At 34.4% G+C, this 19242-nt stretch overlaps 2 protein-coding genes, 1 long non-coding RNA gene and 3 other non-coding genes across 7 annotated transcripts; all 6 read right to left on the bottom strand.

Annotated features, from left to right (window-relative positions):
- Positions 1 to 4512: 4512 nt before the first annotated feature.
- Positions 4513 to 6351, bottom strand: LOC121992314. Its single transcript, XR_006114851.1, has 2 exons — positions 6262 to 6351; positions 4513 to 6158 (listed from the first exon to the last, which is right to left on the bottom strand). It is a non-coding gene; the product is annotated as an uncharacterized LOC121992314 (long non-coding RNA).
- On the bottom strand, positions 5124 to 5213 carry LOC121993460. Its single transcript, XR_006115302.1, has one exon. It is a non-coding gene; the product is annotated as a small nucleolar RNA Z102/R77 (small nucleolar RNA).
- LOC121993459 lies at positions 5262 to 5361 on the bottom strand. Its single transcript, XR_006115301.1, has one exon. It is a non-coding gene; the product is annotated as a small nucleolar RNA Z101 (small nucleolar RNA).
- On the bottom strand, positions 5829 to 5913 carry LOC121993296. The gene has a single exon (XR_006115158.1). It is a non-coding gene; the product is annotated as a small nucleolar RNA SNORD25 (small nucleolar RNA).
- Positions 6352 to 10881: 4530 nt separating the features above from the next.
- On the bottom strand, positions 10882 to 13836 carry LOC121992313 (peptidyl-prolyl cis-trans isomerase NIMA-interacting 4-like). 2 transcript variants are annotated; one of them, XM_042546608.1, is made up of 5 exons: positions 13714 to 13836; positions 13454 to 13615; positions 12057 to 12166; positions 11239 to 11381; positions 10882 to 11125 (listed from the first exon to the last, which is right to left on the bottom strand). In XM_042546608.1, the coding sequence occupies exons 2-5, from the start codon at positions 13596 to 13598 to the stop codon at positions 11083 to 11085; spliced, it is 441 nt and encodes a 146-aa protein (XP_042402542.1). In that variant the 5' UTR covers positions 13599 to 13615; positions 13714 to 13836; the 3' UTR covers positions 10882 to 11082. The 2 variants fall into 2 exon arrangements, with proteins under 2 accessions (XP_042402542.1, XP_042402543.1); XM_042546609.1 differs by having other exon boundaries at positions 13454 to 13601; positions 13714 to 13833.
- A 1663-nt stretch (positions 13837 to 15499) lies between these two features.
- LOC121992312 (chloroplast stem-loop binding protein of 41 kDa a, chloroplastic-like) lies at positions 15500 to 18306 on the bottom strand. Its single transcript, XM_042546606.1, has 6 exons — positions 17837 to 18306; positions 17621 to 17742; positions 16634 to 16736; positions 16249 to 16390; positions 15854 to 16131; positions 15500 to 15768 (listed from the first exon to the last, which is right to left on the bottom strand). The coding sequence occupies exons 1-6, from the start codon at positions 18209 to 18211 to the stop codon at positions 15586 to 15588; spliced, it is 1203 nt and encodes a 400-aa protein (XP_042402540.1). The 5' UTR covers positions 18212 to 18306; the 3' UTR covers positions 15500 to 15585.
- Positions 18307 to 19242: the final 936 nt, after the last annotated feature.

The following is a 19242-nucleotide window of genomic DNA, read 5'->3' as shown; positions in this document are numbered from 1 at the left end:
GTCTTCTTTGTTTTGCTCTCTTACTAAGAGCATTTATAATATTTCTAAAATTTTAAATAAATCATTCATTTTATTAAATCTAGACAATTATTTTTCTTTATACACTACTCTAATTTTTTTTTTTTTATAATTTTCTTCTCTCTTCCATTTTAATTATTATTTTTATTATTTTTCTCTCTTCATAATATCTGATTTTTATTATCCAATTCATTCTCTTTATTTTTCTCTCTCCCAAATTAAATAATATTTTAATATTTAAAAAATAGATTTCATTCTTTAAATTAAAAACATAATATTTATGAAATCTAAATTTGATAAATAAATAAACTATTTTTTTATATAAAATATAAATTTTAAGATAAATTTTATTTTTAGGAAAGGATATAGATACTCTAATGAATTTTCGGTAAATTAGAGAAAAAATCTCCAATCACAATGTTAACTTTGCATGCAATCCTCATGTCCAAAAAATTTTGTTTCCACTCCCTGCATGCAAAGTATTACTTGTTTCAACTCCCTCATGTAAATATTGATACCTAAATTGCCCCTCAGATTTTTTAGGTACAAAAATTTAAAAATTGAATACAAAAAATCTAAAAATAAGTATAATTCTTCTTAAAGTCAGTACTTTATATTAAAAATCGAGTATATTTTCTATCAAAATTGTTCCTCTTATTTTTTAAGTATAAAAAGTCTAAAAATAAGTATAATTCATGTTAAATTCAACACTTTACACTATAATCTAGTACTCTAGACTAGGATCGAGTATATTTTCTATCGAAATTAACCCTCATATTTTTCGGTACAAAAGTCTAAAAATGAATATAATTCCTATTAAATTCAGCACATTAAACTAAAATCGAGTATATTTTGAGGTGAAAAAAAAAATCGTACTCAATTTGATAAAAAATATACTAGATTCTAAGTTAATATACTCAATTTAAGAGAATTTATACTGATTTTTAAATTTTTTGTACCTAAAAATATCATGGGCAATTAGGTAAAAATATTTAACTGGAGAGTGAAAACAAAGATTTTCATGGATAGAGATTACATGTAAAAATTTATTGGTCAATAGGGACTGCATGCAAAATTATCCATGAGTTTTACATTTTACTTGATTTAGTACTTGCATTGTCGGTGAATAAAGGTAAGGGATGATTCTCAATGTTACTTAAAATCAAAATTGGACTCATCTCACAACCCTTGTCTATTTTATTACTCCAATCAATGAATCTCTATTTATAACAAACCAAAAAACTTGGACAAATCAACTCAAAAATCAATCTCCATGTCGTTTGTCACGACCACAGCGTTCTCAAAATTTAACAAAATTGTTGAAGCGTTATTCAAGTGTTATAACATTCTATTAACATTAAAATCAATGTAAGAACAATTATAATGTATGTGATACACACACAAATATTGAACAAATATTGAACGTGTTCAATGTATATTTTATCATTTTTTAATCCCTGTGTGATCCACCACAAACATTAAGTTTGTGGCCCACCACAAACTTTATATATATTATACTAAAAAAATTAAAAATTAAAAATTAAAAAAATCATTTAAACGGATAGTAAACAACAAATAATAATCAACGAATAATTTTTCAAAAAAAAGTTTAACGGATAATTTAAAAAAAAAATCAACAAATAATTTTTTTTTTAAATATAAAATTTCATCTATAAATACTCATCATCTTATTTCAATCTTTCAACACCTAAATTTTTCTAAAATTCTTCTCTTATTTTCCTCCGAAATGGATGAAAATAATTAAAAATTTTTTAGAAATTTTATGAATTACCAAAAGTTACCAGAAAAATCCTTCTTCTCAAAATTCACAAACTCCACCAAATTACCCATATTTTCCATATCTATCAAATTATCACATAATCCATACGGTTCATATCCATCAACTTATACATATAGTCCATATCCATAAAATGATCCATCTATTCCACATGCAACCATCAAATCCAACGGTTCATATCCACCAAATTATACATATAGTCCATATCCATAAAATTATCCATCTATTCCACATGCAACCGATATGCCTTTTACATCTCAGACAAAAAATGAACTGTTTACTCTGACTTTTGTTCCAAAGACTCAACTGTCTGACCATGAATCTCTGCGGGTAGAAGAAAATGATCAACATGGAGTAAAGTTGAAGATGCCTTTTACATCTCATCAACTGATCCATCAACTTATACATATAGTCCATATCCATAAAATGATTCATCTATTCCACATGCAACCACCAAATCCATACGGTTCATATCCACCAAATTATACATATAGTCCATATCCATAAAATTATTCATCTATTCCACATGCAACCGATATACCTTTTACATCTCAAACAAAAAATGAACTGTTTACTCTGACTTTTATTCCAAAGACTCAACTGTCTGACCATGAATCTCTGCGGGTAGAAGAAAACGATCAACATGGAGTAAAGTTGAAGATGAGGTTTTAGCGAGATCGTTTGTTACTATCAATGATGATCCAATCATCAGCAATGATCAAAAGGTGGATGCTTTCTAGGGACGTATTGCAAGCTACTACAATGAGAATCATCCTCTAGGTACACCCAATAGAATTACTAGTATCATAGGATCGCACTGACACAATACCATACAAAAAGGTATATCGCTTCAACACAAATTACAATAGTATTTATAATGTGTATCGTAGCGGTCATAGTGATGAGGGCATACTGCGGCTTGCATATGAAAAGTATCGCGGGAAAATAACAATATTGCATTTAATCTCAAGCATGCATAGAGAATCATAAAAGACCATCCAATGTTTACTCCACAATCCGTTGATCACCTTGTTGACATGAAAAGACAAGAACCTCAGAGTTAGGGGCAAGCAACACCTTATCTAACCAAAATGTGAGTCTACGTGTAGAGCTAAATGAAGAAAAACTCATCCAATAAGTCAGAAAGCAGTAAAAAGAAAAGGAAAAGACAAAATGAAATCATACATTGAAAGTATAACAACAAATTTGGATAATATGTTTGCAAAGTTTAATGAGTATACAAACATAAAAATGACTGAAATTGAAATGAAAAAACTACTTAAAGTTGAGAAAATGAAAGTAATCGCTGCCGAGATGAAAGCAAAAATTACCTTAGCCAAAGTTTAATTAAAAGAATATAAAATCTTTTCCAAAGGAGACAGAGGAGCAATTAATTATCCACGAACATCTATATCAAGAGATTAAGGGGAGATGGAATATGTAATTTTCATTTATTGTAATGTTCAATTATTGTACTTTCAATTAATGTAATTTTTTATTATTATGCTTTTCAATTAATGTAACTTTAAATTATTGTACTCCTCAATTAATTTAATTTTTTATTATTATAATTTTCAATGAATAAAATATTTTATTTAGAAAGAAAAAATAAAAAAAATTGGACAGCCCATCCAAACAAATATCCGTTGAATATATTTTCAATTAATCAATTAATGAGAATATTTCTATTAATATAGTCGTTGAAATATATGTACAATTTGATTAAAAAAAAGTAATAGTTAGAACATATTCATTGATAAGAAAAAAATAAATAGACACCTTGTGCTTACAATTCTTATTCTAAATATAGGCTTGAATTAATTTCCTCCAAAATGTCTCAATATTCAAATAGCACAATCTCTTACTCGACAAGTGAAAACGAAGTCCAAGTCGAAATTAGTGACGAAGGTTATGATCCAAAGAATGAGCTAATGTTATTGATACTTTAACAAAATCAACAAATAATTAAAGCATATCAAAGTAATAACGAGATACGACAAAGAAAAAGATTCATCCAAAGAAATCGTGAAACCAACCATGTGAGGCTCTTCAATGATTATTTCTTCACAAACCCAGTGTATCCAGATCAAATATTTCGAAGATCATTTCACATGCGAAGAGATTTATTTTGTCACATAATTAATGCACTTGAAAATCATTCTTCGTATTTTCAACAGAAAGATGATGTTGAAAGAAGAAAAAGCTTGTCATAACTACAAAAATACACAGCTATGATTCACCAATTGTCTTATGAAGTCCCAACCGACCATCTTAATGAATACCTACACATGAGTGAATCAATCGCCATCAAATGTCTATTCAAATTCTACGATTATGTGGTTAAATTATTTGGTGATTGATCCTTGAGGAAGCCAAATGCTGATGATATTTAACGTCTTCTTAAAATACAAAATGAGAGGCACGACTTTTCTGGAATGTTAGGCAACATTAATTGCATGCATTGGGAATGAAAAAATTATCCAGTTGCTTGGAAAGACCAATTTACAAAAGATTATAGATCACCAACAATCGTGCTTGAAACAGTCATGTCTCAAGACTTATGGATATGACATGCATTCTTTAGTGTCGCAAATTCACGTAATGATTCACGTAATGATATTAATGTGTTGTACGAATCTCCCATATTCAATAACGTCTTGCAAAGAAATGCCCCGAGATTAATTTCACAATCAACAAGACCCAATATACAAATGAATATTATCTAACAGATGAAATACATCCAGAATAAGCTATTTTCGTGAAGACTTTTCCTTATCCGGAAGATCCTAAGAAGAGATTGTTCAAGGAAAGACAAAATATTACAAAAAAAAGATGTTGAATGAGCATTTAAAGTATTCTATGCTCGATGGGCAGTTGTTAGAGGTCTAGCGTTATTGGTACAAAAAAAAAAAATGATAATTTTCTTAGTCTTGTTCGAGAACGTCATGGCTATCCACCGCTGCAAAGCCGTCCACATAGATTAGTCTGTAGCAGGCAGCAGCGTCAACGAATAGGTTGTAACAGAGACGTGACATGTTCAAGAACAAAGCCAGTTCCTAATATCTTTCTTTAAATTGAAATTATAGGAGAAGCCTTGTTTTTATCCAAAGCAATCTTTTGCTGGAGATTATTGTTGGCATATACCTTGTGAGTATCATAGAAGATAAATAATCTTCCGATTTGACAAAAAAAAATGATAGGAAACTGCATGTTTGAATAAGATAAACAAAAATACAATAACAAATTTTGATGCATCAGTAAAATGCAAAGAAGGTATACAAAAGCTGAATTAAATAGCAAAAGGAAGATAAGAGTTCAGATAGAGCTAATACATTTGTAGCCAACATATCAGCCATCAAACCAATCGGGAAAACCCAAATTTTAAATCATATTTTAAAAATTTTAAATATAAAAAAGCGTAGAAACAAGAGGAAGAAAAAATGAATTTCGGCATCAGATCTCCAAGGTGATATGTATGTAACATCACAAATACATGCTCAGACGCAAATTACCCATTGCAAACAATAAATCCTCATTTGCCAATCTAAAAAGTCAAAGAAAACTATTGAATAAACAGAAGAAAATTTATGTAAACGATCATTGTCGTGCCAACCATCTTAGTTGGTTGGCAAGTGAAATCATGATCAGTACAACACACAATCTTGCTTCAAGGGAACGAGTGCATTGGGAATGGAAATGATCCTCAATCACCAGATAGTGAAGCAAATTGCATAGAACACCTACATTTCGGCGAATAAAAAAAACATTGTGGAAAATGACATAATGAACATGCAAGGATTAAGATCTTGAATCTCTGCTAAAGTATGAAAAACTAATAAAGGGCAATTGAGTAGGCAATGTACGTAATGATAACGCACATGGTATTGACTTAAAGAGTTGAAAGTAATTTGTGATCTTTGCAGCAAATGATATTGCTTCGAGGCAGTGAGTAAATTGGGAATAGAAAATTATCCTCAATTGCCAGAAAATGAAAAAAAAAAATCAGAGATAATGCAACTCAGTCCCTTAGATGTTCTTTGATAATGCGATCATATCCGCAATAATCATTACAGGTCTGAAGACTCATCATCGTCGTCCAAAACCTAGATCTCGAAATGGAGTGCGATCCGAAGTACTCAAAAACGACAACACAATCGACTTGGATTCGAGGAAGAAATTGACAGAGATATAGAAAGTAGACGCATTAAACAGGGGGCAGGCACAGCGTACCAGAGTAGGAAAATCACAGCAGAAGGGGAAGAAATCAAAACGATCAACGACGAAATCACCTGTCGACGATGAACGACTTCACAGATACGACGGCTGCGACCAAATCGACGCCCTGGCGATGGAAGAGGGACGAGTTAACAATTTATAGGATCGAAGAGGGAAGGCGTGCTAAAAAACAAGGGTTTCGATTCTTTTGAATCTCCTATTTGACGGACAGATTTGATCTCGAAAACCCTAATTTGTGTGGAGTTTAGGGTTTATAGCTGGTTCGGGGACGAACATCAATATGGCTGCCGCGGCGTGAAATCGACGCGTAACTGATCAATTATTTTGAAGAACTAAAATATATCCCTTTTATTAATTAATTTTAGTAAAGTCTGAAATAAAATTATATATATATATATATTTGCTTATTGAGAATTTAGAGTTTAAGACTAATGTGTATTATTAAAAAAAATCATTAATTAATTAGTGATTTAGAGTTGGAAAAAAATTTATCATTAATTAATCAAGGATCTAACGTTTGAGACTTAGATGCAGCGTAATATTAAAAAATAAATTCATTAATCAATTAGATTCAAACTTAGATGCAACGTAATATTAAAAAATAAATTCATTAATCAATAAAAAATCTAGAGTTCTCCTTAATTTCATATTTTAGAATCAGCAATATGAACTAGAATCGTGGTCGTGATATGATGATGAACCCTTGCAATTGCAGCCGAATCGTGGGCGTGATCTAACCGCAATTGGTTACGATATTTCATTGGGTTCACCGTCCCCCATGTTATAGTTTGGGTCTGAACAGATGGTCGGAAGTCATCCCACTCGACGCCAAACTGTCTGGTCACTTGTCCACTGTCGACGACCTCCGACCATCCATCCCAATCCAAATAATAACCTGAGGGATGATGAATCCAAAGAGGGATCGTAATTAATTATGATCTAATCACAATTATAAATAGTCTATCCCCTAATCTATTTTTCATAGACAAAAGAATCTATCCCTAAAAGTTTCACTATACTATTGCATTATTACATAGATATAGGCTATATATCCTTAACTAATTAACATTTTGAGTAATTATAACCATATTTACAATCGAATTAAATACGGCAATTTACCAAAGGACGTATGTAGAGATTTAAATTTATCAAAAGACATACGTTATTTTAATATTTACCAAAGAACGTACCTTTTTAAGTATATTTCATATTTTATCCTCTTGACAATTTGACTTTTTCTACTATTTTTCTTTTCTCCATTATTTTTCTCTCTCTTCTCTTTTTTGTATCGGCATACAGAATATATGAATAACATTAGTCAATTTTTTAATAACATTTTAATACATTTGAAGAAACAAAAATAAACAATGAATAGCATATTTGAACTCCTTGCAATTTCAGAAATCCACTGGAACTAAAATGAGTGTAATCGGAGCTCTCTAGGTCGATTAGTGGGTTTCGATCAAAATCCACTAATGGACCTAGAGAGCTCCGATTACACTCATTTTAGTTTTTATAAATTTCTAAAATTGTAAAGAGTTCAAATATGGTGTCCATTATTTATTTTGTCTTTTCATAGATGTTAACATGCAAAATGAAAGAATCATCAAAAATGCTCACGTTGGGCCTGATATGATTCCATATCAAGCCCTCGTTGGGCCTAATATGAGTCCATATCAAGCCCAACGTGAGTTTTTTTTCTAATTCTTTGATTTGATATATTAACATATATGAAAAGGAGAAATAAATAATGGACACCATATTTGAACTCCTTGCAACATCAGAAATCCATAGGAACTGAAATGAGTGCAATCGGAGCTCCCTAGGTCCATCAGTGGATTTCGGTCAAAACCCACTGATGGACCTAGAGAGCTCCGATTGTACCCATTTCAGTCTCTATGGATTTCTGATGTTGCAAGGAGTTCAAATATGGTGTCCATTATTTATTTTGCCTTTCATAGATGTTAATATATAAAATCAAAGAATCGACAAAAAAACTCACGTTGGGCCTGATATGTAATCATATCAGGCCCAACCAACTTGGAAAGCCAAGTTATAGTACATTAGTGCAAAGCACCTTGATCTTTGACTAGGCCATCTCTTACCGCAGGAGCTCTGTTTGTGAGTTATTTAGATATGACTAAATGGATCTCATCTCATCATTGAATTATATATTCTCTATTACTAGTAATCCTCAGACTATTTAAATCATATTAATTATTCTAAGAAGAGATTTCTTTGATCTTCTTTGCCCCTAAAACCTTCAACTCTACTTAATTCAAGCCATCTTAGAAATTTATCAATATTCATAAATATTAATATTTTGTTAACTTATTTATAATCTATCAAGATTACAAATAGAAACCTTACAAATGACTACGATGCAAGGCATACCAGCAATTAGACAAGGTTAAATGCTCAATTCTAGAAATGAAAATTTATGTTTTTCAGTTCAGGGTTCATAGTGTCTTTTGTGTTTAATAAAATTCTTCATATCATTATTAAGATAACATGACAAGTACCTGAGTGCTTCTACCATATACTGTAGCTCAATGATCTTATTTTGTGATTCTTTTACAGCAGTTCCCAATGCACCTACCTGCGAGATAATGTGCATTTCATTTTAAGGGTTTTACGTGGTTTTATAAAAGCTAATAGTTTCAGGCTAGGAAAAACCTCAAAAACAAAGATCTAGCGTTGATGAAAGTTAGGTCTGATATGATTTCATATCAGGCCCACATTGAGCCTAATATAATTCAATATCAGACCCAACGTGGATTTTTTTTGTCAATTCTTTGATTTTATATATTAACATCTATGAAAGGCTAAATAAATAATGGACATCATATTTGAACTTCTTGCAACATCAGAAATCCAAAGGAATTAAAATGGGTGCAATCGAAGCTCTATAGGTCCATTAGTAGATTTTGACCGAAACCTACTGATGGACCTAGGGAGCTCCGATTGCACTCATTTCAGTTCCTATGGATTTCTGATGTTGCAAGGAGTTCAAATATGATGTTCATTATTTATTTCACCTTTTTATAGATTTTAATATATCAAATAAAAAAATCGGCAAAAAAAACCCATGTTGGATCTGATATGAACTCATATAAGGCCCAACGTGGGCCTAATATAGAATCATATCAGACCCAATGTGGGCCTGATATGGAATGATATCAGACCCAAGTTGGGCTTGATATGATTCCATATCAGACCCAACGTGGGCGTTTTTGATGATTCTTTCATTTTGCATGTTAACATCTATGAAAAACCAAAATAAATACTGAACATCATATTTGAAGTCTTTGCAATTTTAGAAATCCATAGAAACTGAAATGGGTGCAATCGGAGCTCTCTAGGTCCATAAGTGGGTTTTGACCGAAACCCACTAATCGACCTAGAGAGTAAGGGTGAGCAGTCAACCCGCCAAACTGACCAGCCCACTTATACCAACCTGAACTGAACCAAAAAAAACCACCGAATATAGGGCCGGATATAGGGTTCTAATATTACATTTTCCAATCTAGTAGAGCCGGATAGTTTTTTATCCCAATAACAGAACCAACCCGATATGCGATCACCCCTACTTGTAGAAACTACTGTCGATAAGTTGATATACGTTGTAGTAGCTACTGTGGATAAGCCGTTACACGTTGTAGTAGATACTGTCGATAAGCTGCTACATGTTGTAGCAGGTACTGGCAATTAGCTACAACAAAGTGTAATGAGTAATGTCTATTATCATTTTAAAATATTTTATTTTATATTATTTTATATTTATATTTTATATGCCATTAGATATTGGGTCGGATATCCAAATAACTGACAACCCGTCGGATATCTAATACATAATAACCGCTGGATATAGGACCGGATGTAGGTCCTGATATTGTATTATCTGATCTAGTAGGGCCGGATAATTTTTTATCCTAATAACCGAACCAACCTGATCCGCGATCACCCCTACTAGAGAGCTCCGATTACACTCATTTTAGTTCCAATGGATTTCTGAAATTACAATGAGTTCAAATATATTATTCATTGTTTATTTTTGCTTCTTCAAATGTATTAAAATGTTATTAAAAAATTAACTAATGTTATTCATATGTCCTGCATGTCGATAAAAAAAAAAGAGAAGAGAGAGAAAAATAATGAAGAAAAGAAAACAATAGAAAAAGTCAAATTATCAAAAGGGTAAAATATAAAAAAATGTACTTAAAAATGTGTGTTCTTTGATAAATATCAAAGTAGCGTACACCTTTTGATAAATTTAAATCTCTACATACGTCCTTTGGTTAATTACCGAATTAAATATTCATAAATAAATTTCATATAATATTCAATTAATAAAATTTATTTATATTTATTAAAAAAATAAAAAAAAATATGAAACAAAAGAACTCAAATTTTATGAATAATTTATAAATATATTTATTTTATAATTTCTATAAATTTTAAGTATAAAATTATAAAATTTTATAATCCTAAATTATTCATATTACAATAAAAGAAATAATATATATTTTATATATTAAATAAATATTTACCATAATGAGACTATTAGTTGAGATCAATAAAAAAAAATTAAACCAGTTTGATAAGAAAAGAAATACTTTTTTTAACACACTTAAATTCGCCTAGTTTACACTCCCAGTGATATTTGAGTCATATTTACTATAATGCCAAATATATCACCTTTTTTTTATCACCATTTTGATCTTCGTATCAATCGATATAGAATATCATTGGCACGATTAGATTAGTGTTATAAAAACAAATAAACCATTTTGTTCCTTAAATGCTTGATCTACTTTGACTTCCACTCGAGAATCAATAGCACCAGCCTCCACAAGATCTTAGTTCACCTTCAATGTGACTTGTTATGATTTACAACTCTTTTAAGTCGGAAGTTTAACTTAAAACAAACCCACAAGAGAAAGCAACCTAGTTCATGGTTAAAGCCCTGACTAGAACAGTTTGAGCTTCTCCTGTAACTGGAAAAACTCAGACCAATTTTCTGTTCGTCGTCAATTTTTCCTCCCTTCACTCAGAATGATGTGATAACCATGCCTGAAATAATGGATAAATATGAACTAGAACTGGGGCAAGCTTTGTAAAACCAATTTGAAACACCAAATGCAATGATATGAAGATCGAACATATGAAATAGTAGTTAGACATACGTTGATTTGAATGGTGCACTGGTGGCTCCAATAGGTGTACTAAATGCGACGTCCTGGAATGGGCCTGCCATTTTCCCACGAGGAAACCATCCAAGATCACCACCTTTCTTCCCCGATGGACACTCAGAGTACTCTGCTGCGATCTGAAAATAGCAGATAGCATAAGGAAAGCAAAAGCAAAAAAAAAAAATCTTACATTTTACAGATGCCCAAAAGAAGATTATCCTTGAATCAGAAAGAGACTAGGGAAGGTTTATGTGCTTGTACACCCATGAACATTTTGAGTCGCTAGACTAGAGCTCATGATCCCTTAAGCAAACTTATCAAGTCATGATATGTGGATTGTGAGTTCATCAAAATCAGATTTTGAAAGAAAAAAACAGTTGAACCCTACCAAGGCCTGGTTTGAGTTTTGCAAGGATTGAAACTACTTAGACATAGCCTGTTAACATCACCTGTCATCGACTTAATGGAAAAGTTCAATTCTTAATAGAGAGCAAAGATTGGGTTTTAAGTTGTACAAACTCAGAACCAAGATAGAAAATGAAAGAGGGAGGAAGGAATTTACTATATCAAAATCAAGCCATATCAAAGGAAACAAAAGAAAGGGATACAACTACAATCAATCTTCATCAAGTCGTGTTTATCTCAACTATTTGGGTTGGTTACATTAATCTCAACTAGTAATATTTAAATCAATTATATTGTTTGTTATTATATGAATTAAAGCTTCACGAATATATTGAATAAACCATCTTCAGCTAGAATGACTCTCCCGAGATATGAAGAATTCTAAATAGATAGAACAAAGATTTTACCTTAGCAAATTCTGCAGGAGGAACCTTGTCCCCATTGCTTAGCCAACCATCTTGTAGTTTCTTGTAGGCTTCATTTATCTTGCCTTGTTTTTCACACAAGACATGCCTTGCTGATAAAAATAATTGAAAATTATGATATACAAAATTGTTCAAGAACAAAAAAAAAAAAATCCTAGGAATATCTCTATTGCTGCGATGTCCTTTACGAAAACAAAAGATGAGGTTTGGATCAAATGGAGCTAACTTTGTTATTAACCACTCTATGCCTTCTAAATGCCCATGATTTACTAGTAAAATAGAAAAACATAACCAACAATTTAGGATCAAATTCACAAAATCACATGATTTAGGAGCTAAATTAATCCTGACCAATGGAATATGTATATTTTTTCAATCAAAAGACTTAGAATTTTCCAAAAAAATCCAGAAAACTGTGGGAAGTCATTATAAAGTTGGCTAAGAGGATTTCAATGAGGGACTCTTTATCCACTAATCAATTGCACGCAAGTTTCTCCTTTTAAAAAAAAAAAAGGAAAAAGAGGAAAAAACACCAGATTTCACCCAATGGCTCCAGAATGAATGATGATGATCTAGTTAGTCATTTTGGAATGATTAGTCTGATTGAATCAGGATCAATAACACCGAATTGGAGCCAGCTGATTCTTTGCTTCATGAATGGTAAAACAAGGATCCTGAAGTCATGAGACCCTAAACTAAGTGTTCCTTTGGACATGCATGGTTCCAACCTAGATAGGGAGGAGGTTGATATCTCATATGAGCATGCATGGTTCCAACCTTAAATAAGTGTTCATTTAGAAGAGGTTTGGATTTTCTATAGGATTACTGTATATAAGCCTGAATTTCATAAACAATGGCCAAGGCCATCACCTGAGAGGGACACAAAGTTATTAACTTAGGAATTGCTTCAGTCGATAATAATTTTCAAAAGAGAAACCTCGTGTCAAGTTTTTCTAATGCCATCACCTGAGTTGGTTAATTATTTTCACTCATCGGTAATCTATTTGTCATTGTACTAAAGAGACTGAGATCAAAATATTGAGACAGGAATTCACACGGCAAGACACTTCCAATTTATATTTTATTGCATGAACATCAGAGGAGGAGAGGTATGCAATCTGAAATACAACAGTGGCTAAACAGGAGAGAAAGATTATACTCTTCGTGTGGCAGAGAAAAACGAAGCTGATGTCATAAGAAATTATCAAAGTGGCTAAGAACCTATCTGTTTGGGCACAAAGAACTCTTGCACAAGCACTGAAACTAGCATGTAACGATCTAAACAGGATGATAGCTACTCAATCAATAATCGAATTCTAGCGAGCAGCAAACGTTGTCGATGTGTTAGGAAATCCCATATCAGAAGGAAAAGATTGAACCTTTGACATAAGTGCAGGTACCGAGCCCGTCACTCGACTTGCCAGCCTTCCCTTTACCCTTCGAGGCGCCATCATCGGCTGCAGAGGCCGCCTGCTTTCCCTTCCCCTTGCCGCTCGATTCCTTGGGCTTCGAGTCTTTCCCCATCGCCTGCTAATTCACCACTGCAACAGTTCAACAAATCATATGAAAGGAGATAGAGATCTTAACAATTTCTTTGACGACGTCAGATTGAAATCGCCACAAGAGATCGCAGACCTACCTTTGGCGGCGTCGGCGACGATTCCTGCTTCGAGATGTGGCTGCAGATTTCGGAATTATCCTCGCCTTCAACCGAGATTGCCTAATCCGACGGTTCCAGCTTTCTGTTTGAATGGGGGTGAGGAAATGTTGAGTAATGAGGATTAAATATATAAAAATATAAAAATATTTTTACTTTTTAAATTAAATAATGATACTTCTAAAAAATGAATAAAATTGAAAAAAATATATATTTTTTGGATTTTCTTCGTCAGATTTACATCCGAAATTAGGGTATAAGAAAATCTTACTCGCATGTAGGGCTGTAAATGAACTAAACGTTCATGAACAAACTTAGTGTTCGACTTGATAAGAATTTGTTTATGTTCATTCAATATACATAGAATTAATTAAACAAACAAACTTGAACAGCTCGTTAAGCTAAACAAACAAACTTGAACACATATGTGTTTAGCTCATTAACGTTCGTGAACAATGTTCATGAACAATATTCGTGAACAATGTTCACGAACCATATTTATTAATAAAACTCTTTTCAATATTTTAAATAAATAATTAAATAAAATAAAATAAATAAATTTAAATTATCAATCTTAATAACCAATCAAGCAATTAAAAGTTTCAAACAATCAAACAAACTTGAATTGAGAGTTTGATAACATCTAAACAAACCAAGCTCAAGCCAAGCTCGAACCAAACTCAAGCCAAGCTCGAACCAAGCTCAAGCCAAGCTTGAATTGAGAGCTTGATAACATCTAAACGAACCAAACTCAAGCCAAGCTCGAACCAAGCTCAAGCCAAGCTTGAATTGAGAGTTTGATAACATCTAAACGAACCAAGCTCAAGCCAAGCTTCAAACAAGCTCAAGCTCATAAAAAATAAATCAAGCCAAGTTTGAATACTCATTTCAAAAGATTGATTCATTTTAAGCTCGGCTTGATTATTTTATCAAACAAACTTGAACATCCCAAAATTCGACTCGGCTCGACTTATTTACACCTCGACTTGTTTACCGCCCTACTCGCATGCATAAGAAGGTTAAAACTTACCTTTACTCACCTCCTCCCAACGAAGCGTTATCAATGGTTGAGATCACATCTTCTCGCCGGACCAGATCGCTTTCGGCTGAAAAAGCGCCCCAAGTAAACACGCAAGACCAAAGACTCAACGACCATCAAAGTGTGTTGACCTCATCAACTTCCTTCCAAAACTTGCTCCCCAAGTCTTCTCTCTACCCTCTCCGCCATTAATCTCAATTCTCAACCTCCCTGCCTGCAAAATCCTTCATCCTCCGACCATTTCTTCACCAATTTCCCATCATCCATGAAAACGGTGTTGAATTCCTTACTGCAAATCTTCCCCCAGGTACGTCAGTAAAGACCACTGCTGCAGTCAGATTGATTTCTATATTTCTCTTGACACTTTGCTAAAATTAAATTTGCAGATCGATATGCGCATACTTAAGGCTGTCGCCAATGAGTTCCCCATGGATGTTGATACTGCGGTGGAGTTCATCTTCTCCGATGTCATTCCAATTATGAGTACTGAACCAGTGGAAACAAGTGTTCACGTTCATGCTCCTCCTGCTCTTGCTCCTGATGCACACCATCAGGCTACAGGTGAGTCACGAAATTACAGTATTTATTAAGTGTGTTTTCTGTCTGAGTAAACAAGAGATTAACTTTTCATTTGCCACGAGGCATGCAGCAGCAGGAGCAACAGATGGAAATCTACGTGCTGAAGAAACAAGGGAAGAAGAGGAAGTTAATCCAATTGCATGATGATGCTGATTAAATACTTCAATATTATAATTAAATAATTGTTTGTACTCTTATTTTAGTATTTAAATAAACAATCTTAATCCAGACTTTTTCTATGCAGTAACTTCAACTTTAAGAGACTCCAATATCTTATCGTCGACATCAAATTTTAAGTCCTTCTTGTCTCTCCCGATTTCTACATACTCTTGGAATCGCTCCTTTAGATCTTCGGGGAGGTTAGTCGTGCCGGTCCATCCTAGTACTTCCTTTGCTGCTCTTGGTTCTGCATAGAAGTGCTGTGCCATGTATAGAAAACAAGTCAATTCATGTTTGGAGTTCAGATTCCATTAACCGGGATGATTGATGGTCGCGGAACATTACCATGTTTCTGAAAGGAAATGCTTTCCTAGCATCGACTCCGACAGATTTTGGATCATAGTGAACAAGTTTGAGCTCGCGGTCAGCTGCTTTTGCGCAAAGTTTTGCAAGGCCATTGAATGTTACAGCGCGATCACTGACACAATTGAAGATTTTGCCATTGGCAGCAATGCTGTTCTCGACAGCCAGAGACAGCATGCTCGACAAATCCCTCACATGTGAAATGTTGGTCAGCTGCATTCCTGATCCAGGGAGTGGAACGGGGCGATCACGAACAATTCCTATGATTTAAAACAAGTTCAGTGATGAAGTAATAGTTTACTAACAACTTGGTTATGAATTAAGAGAAACCATGGCATTTAAGGAAGTTGATATGAAACATAGTAAAGTGTTCTTACTATCGAAAAACCACTCCTCACAGTCTTTGTTGTTTCCAGATCCTATCATGTACTGCGGACGAAATATTGCAAAACTACTGAAAGATAACTCTGCTATATATTTCTCCACGCCTACATGACTAGCATCTTCTTTGACAAGATCCTACATTTTGTCCATAAGATAAGATTGTCATTATCTGAGACAAGATTCAACTAAACTTCAGCTGTAAAATCGAAGGCATTGCAGACTCAGATGTTAACTTAGACTTCTATTAATCACAAAAGCATATACTTTTATTATTCAGTAATTGGAAAATAATACGGTTTGTATTAACACTATGTTATAAAAAGTAACAAGATAAGCATGGCTAAGATCCAACATCCTAGTTTGAATTTTACTGCATACCCCTTCGACATGAGGAACCTCGTCGCTTGTTTTGTAAATCCCAGCGCTACTAATGTACAGGAATTGTGCCACTCCACTAGACTTCGCCCAATCTGCTACAGGCCTAAACTTCATAGTTAGTATTTCAGGAAAAAGAAACATTGATAGTTTTCAGCAACATGGACGACAAGTTCCACTAAATCAAGAAATAAGAAATATAAGCTTTTGTTGACGATGCATACAAAATGTCTGATGTTTTTTTGGATCTCTAATTCAAGAAGAAATGAACTCTATAAGAGCTACGAATGTCATAATATATGGCGCCATGTCTGTCTAGAAGGGAACAAACATTTTTCATTTCGGTTGAGAAGGCAACGGCAAGTTGTTGTATTTCCTGACAATTACTCATACAAAAGCACCTCATAACAAAGAAGATAGACACCCTCATGTTCCGCCTATATTTCTTCATAACCAAATTGTAAGTAACCATTAATCTGAATTCCTATAGACTTTTTATATGAAAGAGAAGCCTCTCATCTTCAACCAGAAGCTTTAACAAAAAAAAGGAAAAAATAGTATCATCACTTTAACTATGTTTGTAAAAGAAAAACTAGTTAATTATGTTTATCCCAAAGAAGGCGTATAAATAACACAATTGTATAAACATGGAAGCATACCAACTACCAGTTATATCACATAGGAAGCTTCACTACATAGCTTCAATGACCACTTCTTTTTTTTTCAACAAGAAATCCTACATAGCAACATAATCATATGTTAAAGTGAAAATTAAACCAAAAAAATCTAACATTGTCTAGATAAGTAGAATTGACAAAATCGACTTGAACCTGATTCTACTAAGAATTACAGTTCAAATCCATGTTTCTATCATCACCCATTGCACTGTTTTTTTAGCAAACGCAACTACTTTTGCTACTACTATCTGTCCTACCTTGTATTACTCCTTCTTTAGTCAGAGAATGGAGTTTGTGGAGAATATCTACTCACTTGACAGTGTCCAAATCCTTCCCGTTGTTTTCGAAAACAACATCAAATTTGACTCCGCTAACAATCTCGGCCACCTTCGCAGGGTCTCCCCAGAGCGTTTTCCCCCCAGCGCTTACCAGCTCCTATACATTTCCGAGCCCATTGCCAACAATAAGATCATCGAAATTGAACGAAGCAGTAAATGGGGATCGACGAATTAGGGTAGAGCGGCAGTACAGAGAATCTTGTGAAAGGGGGTTTCTTCATCTTGTCAGAGCCCTCATCTCCGACGGTGAGAACGGTGACGTCGTGGCCGGAGGCGAGGAGCTGCTGTGCGAAGTAGAACCCGATGACGGCATGGCCCCCGCTGTTGGTATTGACGATGAGGACGCTCTTCCTGTCGACGGAGGCAGCTTTCGCAGAGAAGGTAGGGCGTCTCGTGAGAGGGCGGTAGGAGGAGCGACGGGAGGGGGAGGGGGAGGAGAATAGAGAGGGGAATGGGGTGGATGGGAGATAGTAATGAGTGAGAGAAGGCAGATAGCGAGAAGACGTGAAGCGGAGGGAAGAAAGAGAGGAAGCGACGGAGTAGGAGGAGGAGGAGGCGGCGGCCATGGTCGGAGGAGACGTAGCAGAGTCGACCGAGGGATTTGATTTCAGCGAGCGAGCGAGCGAGCGAGCGAGCGCCGTGGAAGTGTAGTCGTTAAGATAACGTTTCCGGGCCTCACAGTGGTTTACTACGTATTAAAAAATAAATAATTCAAATTTTCTCAAAATCATTAAGCGTTTTTTATATACTAATTTATTAATTTTATCAAAATTATTTAAATTTAATCTAAAATATTTTAACTTAATTAAAATTATTTTAGTATAGCTTAACCATACAAACAAGATTGATTGAAATGGAAGAGAGTGTCGGATATTTGATGTGATCATAAAATACATCTAAAACTTAAAGAAAAATTCTACATGATCCTATCTAAAAGCAGAAAAGATTGTCGGCTGGAGATGTGACTCTGAGGTTGACTAGATGAATACTTCACGCGATCCTACAAGACAAGGGGCATTGATGTCGAACTGTAAAAGGGTTACCGGTGTTGGCCCTCCACGCTTAAGTCAGTCCTCGATATAATGGAGAATAGTAGAAAAGCTGTAGTAATGAGTGTGTTGAATAGAAAAGTAATGTATACCTCCACCTGTGGATGGAAACCACATTTTATAATGTCACTATAGCTTCTACAGGGTCACTATTCCAAAGGCTAGTAGCCTCCCGTGATTTACCTCCTCTGTGTTGGCCCTGGGACGGGTTGGCGATGGCGGTGGGAGTGAGCGTATTCGCCTTTTGCCACCACTATAGCCTCTGTGCAGACCCCAAGGGTCATCCGAGATGGTAAGTGGTGGATCGTTTGCCACTTGAGGACACAGGGCCGAACCGCAGGGCTGTCGGGGCGTAAATCCCTGGACTCTGTGCACCTCACCCCACCACCACTTGCCCTCTCGGCTACCGTGATTTACCTCCCTCATGATAGCCTGTGGTCGGGTGCGACGGGGACACTGGAGCGAGCGATTTCGCCTTTTGCCACTATAGTCTTTGCGCACTCCCCGGGGCTATGGTGCTGCAGTAGGACATCCAGGTTGTCACTCAG

This window comes from Zingiber officinale, chromosome 6B (assembly GCF_018446385.1).
Source record: "Zingiber officinale cultivar Zhangliang chromosome 6B, Zo_v1.1, whole genome shotgun sequence".
Lineage (NCBI taxonomy): Eukaryota > Viridiplantae > Streptophyta > Magnoliopsida > Zingiberales > Zingiberaceae > Zingiber > Zingiber officinale.
This window is presented reverse-complemented; position numbering and strand designations above follow the sequence as displayed.

Bases quoted from the DNA above. Each gene is read 5' to 3' on its own strand.
- LOC121992313 (XM_042546608.1), bottom strand. From the start codon at position 13,598: ATGGGGAAAGACTCGAAGCCCAAGGAATCGAGCGGCAAGGGGAAGGGA. The intron at 12,167-13,453 runs GTTCAATCTTTT...TATTTTTATCAG, and splicing joins TACCTGCACTTATGTCAAAG to CAAGGCATGTCTTGTGTGAA. The intron at 11,126-11,238 runs GTATGTCTAACT...CCATTATTTCAG, and splicing joins AGTGCACCATTCAAATCAAC to GCATGGTTATCACATCATTC.
- LOC121992312 (XM_042546606.1), bottom strand. From the start codon at position 18,211: ATGGCCGCCGCCTCCTCCTCCTCCTACTCCGTCGCTTCCTCTCTTTCT. The intron at 16,737-17,620 runs GTGAGTAGATAT...TATGAAGTTTAG, and splicing joins AAGGATTTGGACACTGTCAA to GCCTGTAGCAGATTGGGCGA. The intron at 15,769-15,853 runs GTAATGTTCCGC...TACATGGCACAG, and splicing joins CATTTCCTTTCAGAAACATG to CACTTCTATGCAGAACCAAG.